General features: G+C 33.8%; 1 protein-coding gene across 5 annotated transcripts in view; it reads right to left on the reverse strand.

The window, feature by feature from the left end:
* LOC131160150 (peptidyl-prolyl cis-trans isomerase FKBP13, chloroplastic) overlaps nucleotides 1–20,946 on the reverse strand; it is a 30,121-nt gene extending 9,175 nt beyond the window's left edge. For 4 of the 5 annotated variants that reach the window (XM_058115515.1, XM_058115516.1, XM_058115513.1 and 1 more), the window contains exons 1-4: nucleotides 20,283–20,946; nucleotides 20,111–20,203; nucleotides 19,881–19,941; nucleotides 19,713–19,781 (exon numbers count right to left, since the gene is read on the reverse strand). In XM_058115515.1, the coding sequence (XP_057971498.1) occupies nucleotides 19,713–19,781; nucleotides 19,881–19,941; nucleotides 20,111–20,203; nucleotides 20,283–20,693 (634 nt within the window). In that variant the 5' untranslated portion in view covers nucleotides 20,694–20,946. Of the gene's footprint in view, nucleotides 1–19,451; nucleotides 19,782–19,880; nucleotides 19,942–20,110; nucleotides 20,204–20,282 lie in introns of those variants that run through there. The other variant, XM_058115511.1, reaches the window with a different exon arrangement.
* Between the last annotated feature and the right edge of the window lie 1,285 nt (nucleotides 20,947–22,231).

The raw sequence follows: 22,231 nt of genomic DNA on the forward strand, positions 1-22,231 counted from the left end.
TTTTCTATTAAAAATAAAAATATATATTGTGAAAGTTAACAAAAATAAATACAAAAACAAATATTTCTTCAATTCTAGTTTCAAATAGGAGAAATAGTGAGGATTCTTCAAATGATGGGAAGAAAGTCGATAATTATGATTCTATGGTCAAGAAAACTTCTTCAGCATGAGAAAAATATAAAAATAATATAATACTTCATAAATGGGGATCCATCTACTAAAACTCTAACGTTTTGTTTGGTTTGGGGAATAAATATTCTTTGGAATAATATGAAATAGGCTAAAAATTTGGGAGTAGTTGAAATAGACCTTCAATCAAATTCACATATCAACATAAATAACCTAGTGCACCCTCTCTCTCTCTCTCTCTCTCTCTCTCTCTCTCTCTCTCTCTCTCTCTCTCTCTCTCTCTCTCTCTCTCTTATTTTCCACTATATTCGATTTATTCCCTTTTATTTCCCGCTTCCCTCTTTTAATATGTTTCTATTCATGTTCCTTTTTTCTCCTTCCTTTCTACAAATTTCAATGACTTTTACAATTCTCAATATACATTCCACGGGCTATATACCCCTTGCATAATAGGTCAACTATCCCTACACCTTTTATGGTAGTTGGCAAAATATTCCAATTTCCATTCATTATACCATATTCATCTAACCAAACACAACAGCACAACACTTCTTAAAAGGTGTTTGACACCCAAATTTGATAAACAACCTTTTTTGACATGCTTGATGGGACCTTTCATGGCCCAATTGCTAAAGATGCAGGATAAGTTATAAATAGAGATACAATGTTGCTAATGCCAGCCAGACTCACCAATGTTGATTGGCAAGGATTTACATAACATGATGAGGAAAGTCTATGTATGGTTTCTAATAGCTCAAACAAAGCAATGACTACAATACAGATGATTGTTAAATGATTTGAAGGTTAAGATGGGATCTTGAATGGATAACATGTAGAGAGAAATGTTCAGAGATACAAGGTTCACAATAAAAGCTCCTATGTAGTTTGCTCACAATCCTCTTATGGATGTGACCAAACCATTGCCCACAATTATTGTGATCCAGTGGGTTCAATTAACATGCTCTTTGTTAGGTAGACACTAAGGAGCAAGTGTCAATCACTCCATAAATCCCTCCTTGACAATGCATCATTTACGACAATTTACCATGCTTAGCAGCATGGGTGCAAAAAAAAAAAAGAAAAAAAAACTTTTTATAGACAATGTTGCTGTTCTAAACAATTACATTGATAAAGACAAAGAATCCAAGCCCACGGTTTGTGAAGGATATGGAGATCCTTTAGTGACCAACTGCGATGAGGAGGATGATTTTGAACTTTTGAAGTATACAAAATTCAAGAATGCCTTTTTGGATGAGGATTCATTGTTTTCCAACGATGAAAGTTTAAAGATTTGTAGAGCAAAAAAGTATTTTAATAATGACAAACGTCGTAAATAGGACTAATGTATATGTTTGAATCCTTATGTGGCGATTAAAAATAAACTTGATTTAGATATTGGTAAATTCATCGGTGAAATTGTTGAGTTGGGTGAGATTCACTCTTTTTCTTATCTTACACCTAGTATAAGGTGACTGACTTTTATCTTCCACCCTTTGTCAATAGTCATTTTTTTTTTTACCAAACCAGCAGTAACCCAAATGAAGATATCAAAAATTAGAGGTGGGGGGGGGGGGGGGGGGAAGCAAGATTTTCACTAAGGTTGTCGACTGGTCCTTTTGGTTCCCTATATTTATGGTGTTTGGTGCCACCCACAAACGGTCGATTGGCCCCTTCAAAATTCAATTTTTTTAGCTATCTTCAAATGATTGTTTGGGGGAATTAAGGCTTGCTATGTACCTTAATGACGTCACATGTTAATCAACGACAATAGCAGTTGGTGATTGGTAGTTATTGGAAGTTATTTCTGAATTTAAATTTTTACAATTAAAATTCAAAGGGGCTTTTCCCTCCACTCCATTAGAGGTCTATAAAAGGACCTTTTAGGGGAAAGATATAGGCACGTCCAAGTGGGAGCAATGTGGGTTTTCAAGGAATTTTTGTGGGGTCAAAAGGGGACTTATTTCAAAGAAGAAAAGGAGAGAAAATCGCACATCTCATCCGTTTTTTAGGTTGTGAAGTTAAGTAAGGGCATCCTCCACTTGATCTATAGAGGATTGTTATTTATTAAGGTCAGTGTCTAGCCCTCTACTTCATTCATTTTCACTTGTTTCTTGAATTTTGAAATGTTAAAACATATTGATGATTCTTTGAGTGTCATGTTCGCTACTTCATGATTTAATTTCTCCATTAATTAATGTCAAAAATGCATGTTAGGATTAGTAGGTCATATATTATCTTGACTACATAGAAACAAGCATGCTTAACCAGACTTTAATGACTTATTTTTTATATTTTCTTTCAAATGTTTTTTCAAATTTTTGGTGATCTAATTATGTTTTAATATATTGTACGATAATGCCTTGGATGTGATTTGTATTGTATTTTCATATGAAAATATTTCATTTCCCTTAAGTATTTTGTTATTTTATTGCATTATTTTAGCCACTCATAGAGGAGAACCAAGCTTGAAGTGACTCTTTTACTGGTAGGATACATGTAGCATCGTGTTGGCAGGTGATCGTGAGTTTTTTTTTGGTGATAAATATGTTGAATTTTATTTCATTGTAAATGTTTGGATGATTTCTACTTTCTTTTTTTTTTAGTTTCTTTTATTTTACTTTTCATTAGAGAAGTCTTTGCATGGGTCTTTATGATGGATGATAAGAATTATGAGTACTCTATTTATTTTCTTGCAAATGGTTGGATAGTTTTTTTGTGTGTGTGTGTGTGTTTTTTTTTTTTTTAAGTTTCCTTGATTTTCCTTTTAATTATGGGAACTTTTACATAAGTATTTATGGTGGGATAGTAAAATTATAATTAGATTTTGTGAACATAAATAAATTCTTGCCATTGACTTTTTTACTTGTACTACTACTACTATCATTTTTATTATTTGAGAATAGATTAGGTTTTCTTCATCTATTTTTTATATTTCTTATTTGCACTAAATTGTTAAAAAAAAAAAATGGAAATAAGTTTTCAAAATTCCAAAAAAAAAATCAAAAAATGCATTCGAAATTTTTTTTTTAAAAAAACAAAATATAAAAAATGCTAGGATAGACTTTGAACTCAAGAGAAAGCTCCTATTTCACAGGCATTTTGTCTAGATTGCATGCGTACAATGATCTCATTTACACTATTGGGTCCATTATCATGCTTGTATAAAATTGGAATTTTCAATTACACTTTTGGGTTCATCTTAGAAAAATAGGCAACCTTGCTAACCTCCATGATGTCATCTTGACTTATGATGTGACAAGTGAAAGAATCCCACTATGTGGTGTTTTTTTCTCTTCCTTCCCCAAACACAATGTGAGTACTCTTCCTTGAGCCATATAGGTGAATGGAGAAATGTGCTTACACCATGAGATTGAAGCATGAAGGATAAACTTGTAATTCCATTTCTTTTAAAAAAAAATACCTTCCATTTTTAAAAGAGACATCTTTTATTGCTTTCTTTTTTTGCTGTGACGAAGCCTAGTAATATTTTTCAAAATTCTCTTCGTTTTGTCAAGTATTATCTTTTTGAAAAGAAACTTCCTGTTCTTGAACCCCAAATATCTTTTGCATTTAAAATCCTTCTCAATGATTGATTGCAAATTGAAAATCCTCCCTGTCTCCATAAACTCCTCGATTTCAATCAAGAGATTTTTCAACCTTGTTACCATTAAACGCCTGATTTCAATCAAGAATTTAAATTTCCATCTCCATTAAAACTCTAATTGAAATCAAGAGACTTTTCAATTCAATAAATACTTAATATCAATTAAGGATCTCAATCACCATTTCCATCAAAACCCTAATTCCAATTAGGAAATTTCTCAACTCCATCATCATTAAATTTTTGATTTCAATCAAAGATCTCAATCTTTACCTCCACTTAAACCCTGATTGTTAATTAGGAGATTTTTCAACTCCATCACTCTTAAATGTTTGGTTTCAATCAAAGAATCGATTTTCGGCTTTATATAAACCCTGATTACCAATCAGGAGATCTTTCAACTCATCACCCTTAAATGTTTTATTCCAATCAAGGATTCAATTTCCACCTCTATTAAAACCCTGATTTCAATCAAGATATTTTTCAACCTCATCCCCCTTAAATGATTGGTTTCAATCAAGGATTTAATCTCCACCTCCATTAAAATCCTAATGGCGATCAAGAGATTTTCAACTCCATCATCATTTAATCATTGATTTTAATCAAAGATTTAAACTTCCATCTCCATTGAAAGCCTAGTTTTGATCAAGAGATTTTCAACCCCATCATCATTAAACTCTCGATATCAATCATGCAATTCCAATCATAACCTCCATCGATTCACAACTCAGTCAATGATTACATACAAACCATTCATTCCCCTGATCTAAATTGAGGAATTTTGATGTTGACTTCGAATAAGCTTAGATTTCAAACCATCTTCAAATTTATTCATTGCAATCAATCACAACTTCTTCATCCTTTTTTTTCTTTTTTTTTTCCTTTCTGTTTTCAAAAATCTAAGGTTACATAAGGTCAACCCTTTTTCAAGCAAGAGCATATTGAGGTTTCTAACTCTTTTGTTGGGCATCTTAGACAATGATTATTTTGTTGGATGATTGAAAAGGGGTTCCTCCTTTTTTCTTTTTCTTTTCTTTAAGTTGCTCACACACACAAAGTGATAACTGTTCTTAGAAAGGGTGTCGATAGGGGTGTTGATTAACTGATCTCCTTTAGATGGCTAGTCCACCATTTTCCTTATGCACAAGTGTACTCTGGAACCCTTATTCTCTATGTCATAGACCTCTTAGGAATTTTTCCTTTGTTTTCCCTTTACAAAAAATAATAAAGGCATCCTTTCAACCTTTTTATATAGGCGAAGTCGCTATGCAACCGCCATTCATTGGCACCACTGGACGAGAATCCAATCTCGACAGCTTAGCAACTTTATTGGGGACACTTAGAGAATCGAGCTACTTCCTATATGTGTGTTGTCGTTTTACTAATTCCTTGAGTTAGTCTTGATTTGCCTAATTCGTTATATAGATTCTTCTATACCTTTTTTTTTTTTTTTTTATGTATTTGGTTGTATAAACTGTGTGATTTGATTTATTTTGTTTGCTTATTTTTATAACTATTATGGCTCTAGCACACACTATCCACTAACATTGCACAAGCCCTCACCCAAAATGAACCTTGTCCACTCAAAGTCTTTAATGACTAAAACGAGGGACCTTGCTAACCACTAATGGCACAAGCAAGGATGGTCTAAGAGCCTTTAGAGTTTCAAGAAATAGAGTAGAAGTCCTACGCTAGTACCTTGAACCTCACTTCGTCCTAGTATAAAGTCGGCAATGATAAACATGTGAACCTTGTCGCCATATTTAGTTAGGACACTAAGAGCCTCATCATGTTTGCTAATTGTTGTGTTGTTATTCTTTAAGGCCATATCATAACTTGTTGGGATGAGTGATGTAGAAGATTTAATAGTGAAACCCTCCTTTTGGTTTCATGCAGCAAAGGTAGTGTAATCATCGTAGGGCAAAAGCCCTTGCTTGGACCATGAATTCAATGACTCAAATGATGGGGTCACCTTATATATGAGTAATGGTTCCCTTTTTACAGTTGGGATTATTGAATTTGAATCTTCATACTACTTTGATATTTGATTTTTGTATATTTTTCGTGTCCCTACCGCTGGTTCAAGGTAAAATTTTGCACTCAAGTTAGGATTAGCTCATTGCATGCAACCCTACCATTGCCCGATCAAAGACTAATTAAGGAGATGAGTACTTAAAAGGGGCAACCAGGTGAGGGATTTTTGACAAGAGGATCGAAGCTTTAGAAAAAGCCTTGGTAGAATTAATGGCATTGGTGAAAGGAAAGGCCGCAAAGGACCATATTCCTTTAGCCTCAAGGTCAACCAGTGGGGAGATCAACCTCTCGATCTCTGTATGCCTCAAGTACTAGCAAAGAAAGATCAGATAGTAGATGAATTTTCAGGAAATGATTGGATGGCTTATCTAAAGAAATTTTTTAGAAGTATCTGATGAAGTCCAAACTATAAAGAGTGTGAATTTGAGGAACTATGCTATTTACTAATCTGAACATGCTCGCTAAGTTCAAAACCCTAGAGTTTGACAAATATAATGGAACTAGGTGCACAAAGACTAATTTGCAAATGTATGCAAGGAAAATGATGAAGCATACGAAAAATTACAAGTTGCTAATATATGTGTTCCATAAAAGCCTCACTAGACCAACCTTACAATGGTGCGCCTTGTCAGGAAAAAAACAGGGTATGAAAGTAGAAAAATTAGCAGATGCCTTCCTGATACAATGTCGTTTCAACACTAACATAGCCTTTACCAAGTCATAGTTAGAAAGCACGGAAATGAAAAGGACTAAGACCTTTTGAGAGTATGCATGGCGTTGGAGAGAGATGGCAGTGCAAGTCCAGCCACCAATTGGAAACAAAGATATGGCGGAGTTTTTTTTTTTCTAGAAGTCATGACCATGGGGAGGAGAAGGTGCAAATGAGCTTGAAAATAGGCAAGTTGGTGGATTATATGGTCCCATTTAATGCCATGAATAGAAAGGCACCTTTTGTAAGGAAATAAAGCAAAAAAAAAAAAAGGAGGAGGAAAAATCAGTGTCTTGAGCAACATAGCATCAAACCAGTTCCATACTTCATCTATCTACCCACAAGCCACCTATGCCTAATTTTGGAACCAAGATACCTCTAAGACCACTTAACCAAATAAATAAATTAATGCCTTACTTCTCCCACTGCTCGAGTTGTATCAAGAGTTGGTGGCTTAAGGAAGAATTGCCCCTGTCCCTCCAAAGTCTAGTTTGTTGACCTTTTGAGCCAGATCTTTGTTTTGATGCTGACAAAAGCACAAGTTACATATGTGTGCATTTAGCATGTGAGCAAGTCCATATTTCAGATCACACATAAGGGAAAGAAAAATGGAAGCCAAAACGGATCTTAACGCGCATACTCCTGGCTTATTTCTTGAGGAAAATAAGGACCAAGAGTAGAAGACACTTTTTTTGTATTGTAAATGCATGTTAATTCAGCTATTGGGTTGTAATAATGCATTACATGCATGATGTGTATTTTAAGCTCAAGAACATGACCTTAGGTTGACTTTAGGTCCCCAAATTAAAAAAGACAACACTTACATAAATAGGGATACTCTTTTGAGGTCAAAATTAGGGCACAACTTGACTTTTCGAGGTGCTCGGTCGACTGACCTCATGGCGTTATAAATGCCTTGGTTGACCAATCAGACCAGAAGTCAATGGTTTGACTTGGTCTCGGTCGACCGACCAAAAATGATCATAACTTCCTTGGTCGCCCGAACATTAAACTAGGGACTTTTTCATTGCCTTTAGCCGACCAACCAAATTAGCTAAAAAAATAGCTCGGTTGACCGAACCTACGAAGGTTCGGAATATCACCCATGGCTTAGCCAACCGGAGATATGCTCGGCAACTCGAACCTTAAATGATTTTGAATATATGTAAGGGCTCAGCCAACCAGCCAAATACTCGGCCAACCGAACCTGTCAAGACAGTCGACCGACCCTTTAATTCGGTCAATTGAACCTTTCTGTTTATCGAATTTTTAAGTGCTTAAACGCAATTAATTCATCATTAATCTTTTTCAAAAATACCAGTCGTGTCCCCAACGGTTCTATTTTTGGGAGTGCCTATATATACTCCTTCATTTGCCCTAATTAGTAACAAGATTAGCATTAAATTAGAAAAAATTTTCTCTCAAATTCTTTGTTGCTAAATATTTCATACTCCCATATTTTTTACAAGCATATTGTTTAAAACTCTTTCTTATGTACATTTCATTATATTTTAGAAAGAGTATATTTCCTCACCTTTTTCACTAGCATATTGTTTGCATTTCAAAGCTAGGTTAAGTGTGCATTTTCGTGAGCAAATCTCATAGTACTTACAAGCTTGAACTCTCCCATACTTGCATTTGATTGTCTACTAATTTTTGAGAGTAAGCTAAAGTTTTCCCTGATGCTTAATATGAAACTCATTCAAAATCTTAGTGTCTAATTTCTTCAATTTTTGAAAAGAAATGGTGCTCTCAGCAATAAAACTAACCCAGAATCGAACACTTCTTCACATCTGATCTGCACTTTGATAAATTTCTTCCATTCTCGCTTTACATCTTCGATTCTAGAGGCACCACGTAATCAAACATGGAATTAGCCCGATTAAAATACCTTTAATAGGTGAATTTTTTTGCATAGTGGAACCAATTTGCCATTTTATTTTTCCAAGGAAGAGATCGTTGGAAAGGAATCCCCAATGCCACACTAGCCCGACGTAAAACCTCTGAAGTCACCTCTCCTAAAGAAAGAATATGATCAATATTTTCCTGACTTCTCTGAACGCAGCAATCACAAGCCAAAGCCATCGATATTCTTTTGGTCTGAATTCTATCATCTACTGCCAAACATCTAAACCAGGCTCTCCATAAACACATTGAAATTCTTCTAGGCAATAAAGAATGCCAAAACCAGTCATTCCACAAAAAAATTATCACTTCTGCTCCTCACTGCCTCCTAAGCCATTTTTGTAGAAAAATTACCGTCTGGGGCAGGCTTCCAGACAAAAATATCCTACCCACTTTTACCTGTCGACACTTGTTGTAAAATTTCCCTTGTTTTATCAGAACCAACCAATTCCCGAACTAAATCAGAGTTTCAATTATTATTTAACCAGAAATCCTTAATACACAGTTTCTTGTTCAAAATATCCTTAGTGCTCACAAATAACGGGCTTGATGACAGCCACTTGTCGAACCAAAAAGAAGAGTTCCCACCTCTCACCAAAATTATTTCATGGGTTAAACCTCCAGTAGGGTGGATAAAATTTAATTGTGATGGGAGTTGTAGGACCAATCCAGGTATTTCAGGAGGTGGAGGAATTATTCAAGATTGCCATGGCATGGTAAAATCGGCTTTTTTAAGTTATTTTGGCAATGGTACGAAAAATACTGCGAATTAAAAGCAATCAGGGAAGGAATTCATTTGTGTAAATGTTTGCATTATGTTAATATGATTATTGAAAGTGACTCGCGAATTGTAGTTGATTGGCTTCGGAAAGGTAGATGTACTTTGTGGTATCTTTGGGAATTTTGGGAAGAGTTCGTGGCAGAGTTAGAAGGAGTGAATGTCATGGTGATGCATCAATATAGGGAAGGCAATAGTACGACTGATTTTCTTGCTAAAGAAAGAGAAATGGGAAATAATGTAATTTACCAAGAACAACACCTTCTACCACGTTATCTTAAAGGTATCATTCGGATAGATAGGTGGGGTCTTGTTTTCGTTCGTCATTAGTTCATCTCTAGAGTTTTGTTTGGTGTATTTCGTTTTGTTTTTGATTGTTTTTATGTTTTTATCTCTTTAGTTAGTTATGTTTAATTTTGTTTGTTCTAATTTGGTTGGTTGGTTTTAACTTGTAACCACGGTATTCTTCCGCCAAAAGTGAGAGTTTTTTAATAAATAAATGGAGGTGGCGCCCTCTTTTCCAAAAAAAAAAAAAACTAAAGTTTTCCCATTGTATTTTCATTCTTAAATATTGTTTGGGAAAATTCTGCATTTTCTTGAGAACTTGCATCCTTATTGCAAGTTTCAAAAGCTTGCATATTACTTTTGATATTTACATTACTTGCAAGCTTAAACCCAAATATCTATTGTGCTTAGTATTTAATATATATTCTTGAATTATTTGCTTAAGGTTGTAGAGATTCTTTGAATATTCATATTGCAAATATATTATTTTGAAATCAAAGGTCTCACTCTCACATATACATATTGATACACAAGAGTTAACACATTGGTTAACAAAATCTCACTTGAACTTAAGATCACATCATTTGTGAGTGTATTGTGCTAATTGGTGTACGTATTGCTTAGGATAGAAGCATCTTTGTTGTACACAAATTTTTTATTGATCGTTTGTTGTATTCCAGGCATGGCCTGAAGAGGATGTACTCTGCCCTGCGAAGGAGTGGATTGTTAAGGTTGGGGTCAACCCTGCAAATTTGACCTGGGGTTTCCCTTACCTAGTAAGGAGAGAGTGTTGTAAACGGTGTCGCTCCACCCGTAAGTGAGCAAAGGTAGTGAATCTTTTTGCTTGTGAGCTTGAGGAGGGGATGGAGGCAGTATTGGCCAAACCTCAATATCATATCATGTGTTCCTTTATTTTCCGCACTTTAAATTTTCATACATGTATGTTATCGTCTATTGTCTTGATTATTTTACATACATGCTTTGAATGATAGAGAAATATAGAGTCTAATATAACTGTTTTATTTATCTGGTCAGTTTATTGTGTTGGGTAATTGACATATCTTTAGAAAGACCTTAGGTTGTAATATACTGCTTGTGGATTTAAACTTAACTTAGGAAAAGTTTTAAAATTCCAATTCACCCCCCTCTTGGGAATACATCAAAGTCAACATAGTCCTCTCACAAAGTGGCACAAATATAATGCAACTTGCAAGTTCCACATAAATTCTTGAGACATTCCACTGAGAAGTGCACCATATTGAAGCACATGATACAAGATCTTATCGATGATAATGTCTTGAGATTCCCTATTAGGGAAGGAGAAACTTCAAATGTCAAGATCAATCCATTTCCAAATCATGGGGATCCTTCTATGAACAGTATGAAGATGGCAAAGTGGTATCAATAGAAGAAAGTTTGATCTAGTTATTTTTTTCCTTGTTACACCTTTATGCGGTCATTCAACTACAAACTATTTTTCCACTAGCAGCTAAGCTTATGGCCCTCAATGAATTTTTCATTTTAATAAGAAAATATTTATTTTTTTTATTTTTTTGAGCCAGATGTTTTTTTTTTTTCTTTCATTTTTGAATCCAAGAGAGCCTCTATTGTTATCCATTTCCCTATTTTGTGGAATGTGATTATTATTTCATTTAGTATGTATGCACTTTTTAGCCCTCTTTTCTACAAATCGTCACCTTGCACCTTGTGATATAATATTAATCGCAATAATAGACTTATGAACTATTCCATGGTAGAAGGAAAGAAGTTGAATTTCTAGTTGAGCTCCTTAACTTGACTAGAAGAAGGAAAGATAGTGTCTCATTAATGTCACACCCCCCGAATTTTAATAAGATTAATGGTACTTTCATAAAATGATTTTATTAACCATCTTCACCAAGCATACAAGAAAGGCACATTCAAAAATCTTATGCTTGTCCAAATTAGATTGGACAAGTTGTGTGATTTCTTTGCTTTAAAATGTGAATTTATAAGGGATGGCCAATTGGCAAGCAATCATCCTACATCCACATCCTTAAAATATGTCATCCTTTGCTAGACAATTGAGCCTTTGTGATGATTTTTTTTTTGTTTTTTTGTTTTTTTTTTTCAGGGTGGTCCCAAAATTATTCTGTTATTTTTACATCTATTTCAAATTTTAGCTGGGAATGGATGAGATCTAAGATTACAAAAGGCCCTCATTTCATCTATTCCTATATTGAAACATCCCATTGCTTAACCCTTTTTGAACCTGAGTTATCCTTTCATGAAAACCCAATCCAAGGATCACCCAACATTGGGGGATTTCATGCAAAGCTCCCCAACACTGGGGTATTTTTTTTTTTTTATGAAAAAGGAAGATAGAAAAAAAAAATTGACAAAAGGGTTGTGAAAAAGTAAAGAATAGCCAAAGGTCAAAAGGATAATGCAATAGAAAATAGAACAAATGATCAAAGCTAAGGAAGTGAAAGCAACAGGTGATCCTTGACCATCCTCAGCACCCTAAAAATTTTCTTTGAACCTATACCTTTTCTTGGTCTATCCCAAACCCCAACCTCATTACAACCAAAAAGAAATTCCTTTCGGATTGGATTTATCATCTTTTCCAATTAAGTCCTGAACGAACTACATCAAGACTTGATCCCACAATGGGTACATAGGCAACCTATTACTAGACAATAGGTTCAATCAAACTATCACCATCTAAGAGCATCGGAGCACATGAACATTGGTGAGTTTTTAAGCTTATCATTCCTTTATTTTTGAGAGTTTTGTAGCCATTGGCCACGTTTCGTCCTATTGAAATTTCATTTAAAGATTCATGTTTTTTTGCAATAGATTTAGCATGGTTGTTACATAATCAAGTTTGGAATCATATTGCATCATACAAACATGAGCCAACTCTTGGTGAAAACTGGAAATAAAGCCAAGCGGGAAAATGGGCATTCAAGAAGAAAAAGAAAATAAAAACAAACTTAGGGTTAAAGGTTTAAGGTTTTAGGGTTTAAGGTTTAGGGTTAGGATTAGGATTTACAAAAATGGACTAGTCCATGGTACGAACTAATTACTATAGAAATAGAACTAATAACCAACCCATCGCTTCTTATTATCTTGATCCAAAATCCAAAAAACCAATCAAGGAGAAGAAGTAGAGCTAGAAGAATAGCTCACACCATGACACTAGAGTAGTTTTGTTTTAGTAAGGATTGAATCAGCTTAACCTTATTTGAAATATTGAGGTGGTTTTTTTTTTTTTTTTCAATATGGTTTTATAAAGAGTGTGATAGTGATTTCCAAGCACTTGCCATCCTAGCTATGTGATTAAGGAAGGTGATATTATTGTAATCAATGTTTATCTATGGGTACCCAACCTCTTCTTCGCGTAGATTTATCCCAAGCTACTATCTTGACATATTATTTGAACTAATCCCATGATATATTGGCTCATTCTATTTTGAAAAGGAAAAAAAAATGTAATTTTTTGGCTAAACTCAAGTTCAAAGATGACATTCACCTAATGGTGTAATTGGGGCAATTAGTTTTGGGCTTTGATTCATACAACAGTTATATAGTCTCCAAATGGTTCAAAGATTTTCAGAAACACAAAAGAAACATGATAGAAAGTCAAGTATTTACATGTTCAATTAGGAAATTATATTGACCCCTCATAGTTTGGCATACTAAAGGCATCAACAATTCATGGGTGATGATAAGGTTTCAAGCATTAGCTGATGAGTCTCTTAGGTAAGCATTGTACATTCTTTGTTTTAACCATTATTTCATTTTATCACTTGCGCTACACACTACTCATTTTTTTTTCAAATCAATTCAAGCTCTTCAAATCCTCGAGGTCTATCATTTTAATGGCAAGTCAATTCAAAGACATCCAACCTCTAAGATCAGTCGCCTTTCTTTTAGGGATATGTTAATTCTAGGTCATCAAATCTTGGAGGCCTATCATTTCCCTATTTCTAGGTATTGAATCTCATTTTTTATGTTTTATTTCAAGTTTTTTTTTTTCAAATTTTTGGAAATCTAAAATCATGTTTTAACAAATTCTATGGTGATGCCTTGGATGTGATTTTTATTGTATTTTCATATGAATATATTTGAGCATTTCGTTGTTTTATTGCATTACTTGAGCCTCTCGAAGGGGAGAACCAAGCTTGGAGTGACTTAGTTATCGCTGGTAGGATTCGTGTACTAACATGCTCACAAGTGAAGGCCATAAAGGGGTTAAAGCAGTAGTCATAACTGTTGACTTTATAGGTTATACCCGGTTTTGATAATGATAAATACTCTTGGTATTTGATGACTTTCGAGTTTGTGTGCAGGTACATATTAGCAAATAAATTGATGGCACATAAAGACTCAAAGTATAACGACCCTGAAGTTTTATTTTGTTGTAATTTATATTATTGCTCAATTCGGGTTTGTAATAGTAAATATAGGAAAGGTCTGTAATATTAATGCATATCATACATGTAGGACTATAAGCTCAAAGACCGTAGATTGGCCTTAGGGATCACCCTTTGGTCGACTAACGCCGGATTTTTTCGGTGTCCTTATAGACCTTAGAAAGACCTTAAGTCCTTACACAAATGCACAAAATAGTCTCCATAATCACTTACATTATCAGGGGAAAGAATTGAAATGAATTGGACTAAATAGGAAAAATTGTGAGAGGTCGGGTGACCGAATCCGTAGTGTTAAAAAAACCTCGGTCGATCGAACCGCTGAAAAGTCAATAGGTTGACTTGGTTTCAGGTAGCCGAAACAATAATGACGTAACGTCTACGAGCTACCGAATCCCTGAGCTAACCCTTTTCACCAACTCAGCCAACTGAACGTTTACATTCAAAATGGGTCTCGGGTGACTGAACACATGAGTTCGGTTAACCAAATTTTAGACCAAGCACTTGAATCTTGGACACTGTGGAAATCGCCTTGGTTCAGCAAACTGAACCCATACTCAAGCGACTGAACTTCAAAAACACATTTTTGCACTATGTCTATTCGGGCACCCGAACCTTGGATTGGGCATCCACAACTCTCGGGTTGTTTTATTTTTTAACCAAGGTAAAATAGGTTAAAGAGGGTTAATTTTTCTAAACACTTTTAAAATAATTTTAAGAATTACCCTGGTGTCCCCAACGGACATAATTTTGTCATTCTCTATATATAGGGGCTCATTTGCTTAGATTAGCAAGGATTAGCAAAAAGATTAGGCAAAAATTCTCTGAAAAATCCCAAGCCCTATTTTTCTATACAAACCTCATACACTCATACTATTCTACTTCCTTTGAGAAATCAATCATTGTGAGTGTTTTATTTATCATTCTAGATTGCTAAAAACCCTCTCTTGTTATTGTGATTATGATTTTTATTTGAGGGTTAAGCAAAGGATTTTCCCCCTGATTTTATTTGATAAATCTTTATGTGGGAAAAATCTTATAGCTAAGTGAGTCTTTGCATTGTTATTGCAAAACTCATTTGGGCTTATATTTTTTATTGTGCAAAAATATTTTTATAAGCTCTGATTTGAATATCTCTTGATACTATGATGTTGAGAAAACTATTTTGAGATATTATAAATTGCTATTGGTTTGAATCTTTGAAACCCTAAATTGAGATTAAGATTTTATCACTACTTAGTTTCAAAGACTAGCTTGTAGAAACATTCTTGTGCTTGACTTGAGAAAATCACTATATTGAGTGTTGTTTGCATATAAACACCATTGAGCTTATAATTCTTACATGATTGGTGTGCATTGATTATATTGTGCTAAATCGGTACATAGTCTATGTAGTTAAGAAGCATTTATTTGTACGTAATATTATATTGATTGTTGTATTCCAGGTGTGGGCTTGAAGAGGGAGACTAGCCCTGTGGAATAATCCCGAATTGACTTAGACCTGGTTAGGAAAGTTAGATGCACCGTCCTAATAAGGTGCGATTGTTGGTTGAGGTCAGCGCAGTTAATTGACCTAGTTGTAATCGGTGTCACTCCACCAGTTAAGTGAGCATTAGTCGAATCCTCGGGCTTGCGAGCTAAAGGCGGAGACATAGACACAGTTGGCCGAACCCCGATAACATATCGTGTGTGCACTTTACTTTTCCGTAATTTATTTTTTGCATGTGTATGTTATTTTATGAATGTTGTGTATGATTTAATTTCCGTTCATTTTATGAATCTACGCATTTGGATTTATGAGTATATAAACAGACCCTAGGTTGAATATTACTGTTATTGACTTGAACATACCTAAGAAGAAATTTTAAATACCCAATTCACCCCCCTCCTCTTAGAAATACACCAAGGCTAATAATAACCAACTAAGGAGAGAAAATGAGAGAGAAAAAATAAAGCAAGTTTTTTTTTTTTTTTGGTGTGTAATAAGTATGTTGAATTTTGTTTCTTTCTAACTGTTTGAATGATCTATACCTTTTTGTTCATTTCCTTTATTTTAATTTTCAATAGGGAAGCTTTTGCATAAGTCTTTGTGATGGATGATAAGAATAATTATTACTCCATTTATTTTCTTACAAATGATTGGATAATTTTTTTTTCCTTTATTTTACTTTTAATTTTGAAAACTTTTACATGAGTCTTCATCGTGGGAAATAAGACCATGAATAGATTTTGTGAATATAAATAAGTTTTTGCCATTAACTTTTCTATTTTTTTGTTAGTTTCTTTTATTTTAATTTTTATTAGGGAAGTTTTTGCATGAGTCTTTATGATAGATAATAAAAATGATTATTACTCCATTTATTTTCTTGCAAATGATTGGATAGTTTTTTTTTTTCCTTTTATTTTACTTCTAATTTTGAAAACTTTTACATAAGTCTTTATGGTGGGATGATAAGACCGTGAGTAAATTTTATGAACATAAATAATACTACTATTACTATTATTATTATTATTATTATTATTATTATTGTTATTTGAAAATAGATTAGGTTTTCTTCTTCTATTTTTTATATATTTTTTTATTTGCACTAAATTGTGAAGAAAAAAAAAACACAAAAATGCAAATAATTCTTTAAAAATTCCAAAAAAAATATTTAAAATTTTTAAAAATATAGAAAAGCCAAAAAAAAAAAAAGGTAAAAAAATGTTAGGATTGACTTTGAAATTAGAGAAAGCTCCTCATTTACTTGCATTTAGTCTAGTTGCATGCGTATAATAATCTCACTTGCCTTTTTTGGTTTATTATCATATTTGGTCACTTTACTTCTGTAAAATTGGAATTTTCAACTACACTTTTGGATTCATCTTAAAAAAGTAGAGCGTTCTTGTTAACCTTCATGATATCATCTTTTCTCCCTTCCTTCTTGACGCACAATTTGAGTACTTCTCCTCAAACATGTATGGGTGAATGGAAGTATGTGCTTACACCACGGGGTTGAAGCATGGAGGATAAGCATCAAATTCATTTATTTAAAAAAAAAAAACTTCCATTTTTAAAAGAGAATTTTATTTTTATTTTTTAAATCTCTTTTTTGACCAATGATGAAACCTGATAATATTTTTCAAAATTCTCTTTGTTTTGCCAAATATTCTCTTTTCGAAAGGAAACTTCTCGTTTTTTAACCCTAAATATCTTCTACTTTTAAAATCCTTCTCAATGATTGATTGGAGATTGAAAATCTTCCCCATCTCCATAACTCCTAGATTTCAATCAAGATATTTTTCAACCCCATTACCATTAAATACTTGATTTCAATTAAGAATTTAAATTTCCATCTCCATTAAAACTCTTATTGTAATCTAGAGATTTTTCAACTCCATTAAATACTTGATTTTAATAAAATATCTTAATCTCCATCTCTATTAAAAAACTAATTATGATAAGGACATCTTTTAACTGCATCACCATTAAATGTTTGATTTCAATCAAAGATCTCAATCTTCACCTCCATTTAAACCCTAGTTGTCAATCAAGAGATTTTTCAACTCCACTTTTAAATGTTTGGTTTCAATCAAGGATTCAATTTTTCACCTTCATATAAATCCTAATTACCATAAATGATTGATTTCAATCAATAATTTAATCTTCATCTCCATTAAAACCTTGATTGCAATCAAGAGATTTTCAACTCCATCATTATTAATTCCTTGATTTCAATCAAAGATTTAAACTTCCGTCTCCATTAAAACCATGAATTCGATCGGGAGATTTTCAACCCCATCATCATTAAATTTTCGATTTCAATCATGGAATCCTAATCATAACCTCCATTAATCCACAACTCAATCAATAATTATATGCAACCCACTTATTCCCTTGATGTTGACTTTCAATGAGCTCAGATTTTAAAACCATATTTGAATTCATTTATTGCAATTAATCACAACTTCTTCATCTTTTTTTTTTTTTTTCCTTTTTTCCTTTCTATTTTAAAAAATTTTGCACTACAAAAAAAAAAAATTGACTTTTAGTGACGAAATTATTAGTGACTGTTTTAATTTCATCATTATTAGTGACGGTTTTTAGAAACCGTCACTACTAGTGTAAGTATTAGGGACGAAATTAAAACTGTCACTAATACTCCATTACTAAAACTCAAATTTCCCGCTTAAACCATCGCAGGAAACCACTTTTCGTGCAGAAACTATTTCGGGAAAATATTAACGACGTTTCCTAGGGTATTAGTGACGAATTAAAAACGTCACTAATAGTATCATATTAGTAACGGTTCTATAAGTCGTTACTAATAATGGATGTTAACTGTGAAAAAGTCAATAATATTAGTGACGATTAATAAAAATCGTCACTAATAACGCATTATTAGTGATAGTTTTAATAACTGTCACTAAAAGAGTAACATTAGTGACGATTTATTGACCTTCACTAATAGCGTCGTATTAGTGACAAATTTGAGTCAAGAATATGTATAATTTATAGTGACAGCCGTAGGCAATTAGTGACGATTTTTTTCGTCACTAATGCTCCACTATTAGTGACAGTTTGTATAATTCGTCGCTAATAAGTATTTAATATGGTTACTAATTTAAAATCGTCACTAATAATGATCGAACTGTGACTAATACTATTAGTGACGGTTTTTTGATTATTACTGATGGTTTGAAATCGTCACTAATAACCTTATTTTTTGTAGTGTTGGGTTACCTGAGGCCAACCCTTTTTCAAGCAGGAGCATACCGGGGTTTTCTAACTCTATTGTTGGGACTCTTAGACAATGTTTATTTTTTTGGAAGATTGAAAACGAAAACTTTTTCCTTCTTTTCCCCCTCCCCTTTTGTTTAAGGTGTGCACGCACACGCATACGCGCGCACACACACACATAGTGGTAACCGTTCTTAGAATGAGTGTCAATAGGGATGTCAGTGGATTGATTTTCCCTAGAATGGTTAATCCACTACCTTCCCTATGTACAAGTGTACTCTCGAACCCTTATTCTTTATGTTGTGCACCTGTCAGAGTTTTTTTCTTCATTTTCCTTTTAAAAAAATAAAAAAATGGCGACTTCACTTTTTCAATCTTTTATATCTTCTTAGAGTCTTTGATCCATCCTTTCGTTCTTCATATCTAAGGAAAATCGCCATGCAACTCCTATTCATCGACACCCCTAGACCAAGATCTGGTGTCGACACTAACACTCTAAGCACTGTGTTTGATGCTTACAAAGCATTTCAAGGAGAAGTCTACGATGCAAAATGTGCTTGAAACTTAGAATATTTGGGCATTTGCAAAGCTCTTATTATTAAATTGTCAAAGGTTAACAAAGTTGAAAAGAAAATTTATCAAAAATTATCGACCTCAACATAGCTTCATCTTATTGCTTTTTAGGACATTTTAATCTTAGTTTCGATGATTTTGTTATTGACATATATGAGTATGATGATCACCGGATTATGTGTATTTTGACATATACGATATCAATATCCCTATCAAATACAACTATGTACATTGTTAAAAACACATAGGTTCATTTAAAACGTATTATAATTAAATTGAACTCACTCAACTTCAAACATTCATTGCTACGACCCCATGTTGTGTCATTTAATCTGTAAACATTATATTTTATAAAACTTTAGCAATACAACCTGGGAGAACGTCAGAATTTGAATTAATTGAATGTTAAATTTGTTAATTTTCTAGCCATATAGTGCATTTCCTTGTGTTTCTTATTGTTTATCCTCTTTGAGACACACACACATACTTCATTCTAAGGAATGTATAGGCAAAAATCACTGATCCAAAAATACTCATTTGGCACAATCTGAGGAATGGGTTACCTTGCCTGCAGCCAGCTCCCCGCATGCCATATCCAAGTTCCGGAGGAAGTTTCAACGTGCGTTTTCCACCTAAGATCCAACGAATTGAGAGATAAACATTACGCATTCAGAAGAATTCTATTCGTGGGGGAAAATACTATCCATAGATTTATCGGTGATTGGTTGTACCAGCAAGCATGGGGGGAACACCCTGGCCGCCAAGAATTCCCTCGTCCCACCCTTTAATCACCTGCAAATCAAGATTCATATAATTGCACTTCATAACTTGGTTTGTTCATAATCGAACTTAAGACCTCTTATCCCCCATTTTAATTTTCATTTCTAGTTCTAAAATTTTTGAAAATACTATTAAATAACCCCTACCCAATGACAGCACCATGGCAGAAACTCAAGCCTACCTCCCCAGCCCCAATGCGAAACGTAAGAGGTCTCCCGCGATCGTAGCTGCTGTCAAATATCTTCCCGTTCTCCAGTTTCCCCACGTAATGTGCCTATCCATTTATCCATTCCACAATAAATACAAGAGGAAAAAAGAAAGAGGGTAGGCTTGATTAATTCCTCGCGAAATACCTTTATCAGCTTTCCCTTGGACGCCTTAGGGCCACTCCCCACAACCTGATCACAGAAGGCGAGGCCTGAAGGAGCTAGTGTGAGTTCGCAGGGAGCGACTTGGGCTGCTGCGGCGCTGGGCTGCGCTTGCGAGAACAGTGCGTCAAGAAGGCTCATACAGAAGCCGCAACCAACTATGCTTTCTCTCCTCCCCAGAACTGAGGTTGGATTTCCATTTGATCGGAGCGACGGTTGGTGATAATCAGAGCTGCTAATTTTATGGTGGCCACTTTGGATTTCGATCCTCCTCGTTGATGATGTTTCTGCTGTAGCAGTGGAATGAATTAGTGCGTGCAGCCTAGATCTAGCAGCAGTTGATGGAGTGAAGTTTGTGGGAGTGCATGAGCTGAATGAATTTACCAGTGAGCTCATCTGCACTCTTCGCCTACCACTGCTTTGAAACGGATAAGGCAGCTAATTGCTTCTGCACTGACGCAAGTTAGGGACCGATAGAAAGAGGAAACAGTCAATTATCAAACAAAAGTGGACATGACTCATGAGGCGATCCAAATGGGCCTTATCCTGATGACTAAGGCCTGTATCCGGCCCATAATTGATGTCCAGTATGTGAAACAAAACATTAGCTTGGGTACAAAATGGTTTCTTGTTCATGTTTCTGTGGAACACTCTGCTTCATTGAGTCGTCTTCTTGTTTTATCTTTCCATTTGCTAAGATGATTTGGACAACTGTAACATAGGTCAAATAATGTACCAATGAGCAGGCCGGCTCTTCACAATATGGAGCCTTAAGCGATTGATTTAATTAGAGATTCTTAATATTTTGTTTAATTTTTATTTTTATTTAAAATTAATTTTTCTAACTTTTTGAGATGCAAAATCACTTATTAAAGTTTTATATTCAAGATTTTCAAGTATTTCTTTTTTTATTGATAACATAGTCAATCCATTTGATCTTTCTTGTGACATAGTTGATCGCAAATAATTTTTTTATAAGTTTAAGTTTTGAAAAACTTCATTATACAGAAGCTACTGTCACAGGTATCGTTAATAAAATTCTATAACTAATAAATGCATTTGGAAAACAATCAATTTTTTTTATAAAGTTCAATATTTCAATTGGTGTACTCGTTTCTTCCAAACTTTCTTTTAAAATTCTCAATTCTGAAAATAAATCAAAACCATTAATATCTGAATGTGTTCCACATTTTAAAATATTTTCAAGTGTCAAACATTTTTGTTTCAAATTATTCTCATCTAATGATTTTAATACTTTTAAATCATATAAAAAACCAAAAATATTCTCATATGTCTGAAATTGTTCAAATTTACTCTCAAGTGAAATAATAGCTTGATTTATTATGTATAAGAAAAAATTTGTAAAGACCCGGAAATTTAAAAGGATTAAAATAATTTAGAAAAAAAAATAATAAATAAAATAACAGATAAACAAATAAAAGGAATGGCGTGGGAAAATAAAAAAAATTAAATTAAAAATAATGAAATTAAATTAAATAATGAAACTTTCTGCGTGCAGCGCGCCAGCTACCTCTTTCTCCGTCTCTCTCTCTCTTTCAATTATTCGGCGAGTTTGCGACAGATCGAGAAACGGAAGGTGCCGTTGGAATCCTAGTTCCGCTGCCGACATTTCTACTAGAGTAGATTTTTCATGAGAACGGCTTAGGCACTATTCTTGGGAAAAGGTAATTTTTTCACATTTTCTTAATTTCGCTATTAATATGTGGTTAAATTGACGAACAGACACTACCACGGGGTCCTAATCGTCGTTATCATCATTTTGGCATATGTAATTTTTCAATTAGAATTTTTTAGGCCCTACTCCAAAGCGAGAGTAGGATTTGGGAAATTTGACAATTTGGCTAAACTTAAGGGTATTATTATTTATTTAGGAATTATGGCCCTAAGAAATATTTAAATAATATTTTATTCAT

This window comes from Malania oleifera, chromosome 7 (assembly GCF_029873635.1).
Source record: "Malania oleifera isolate guangnan ecotype guangnan chromosome 7, ASM2987363v1, whole genome shotgun sequence".
NCBI lineage: Eukaryota > Viridiplantae > Streptophyta > Magnoliopsida > Santalales > Ximeniaceae > Malania > Malania oleifera.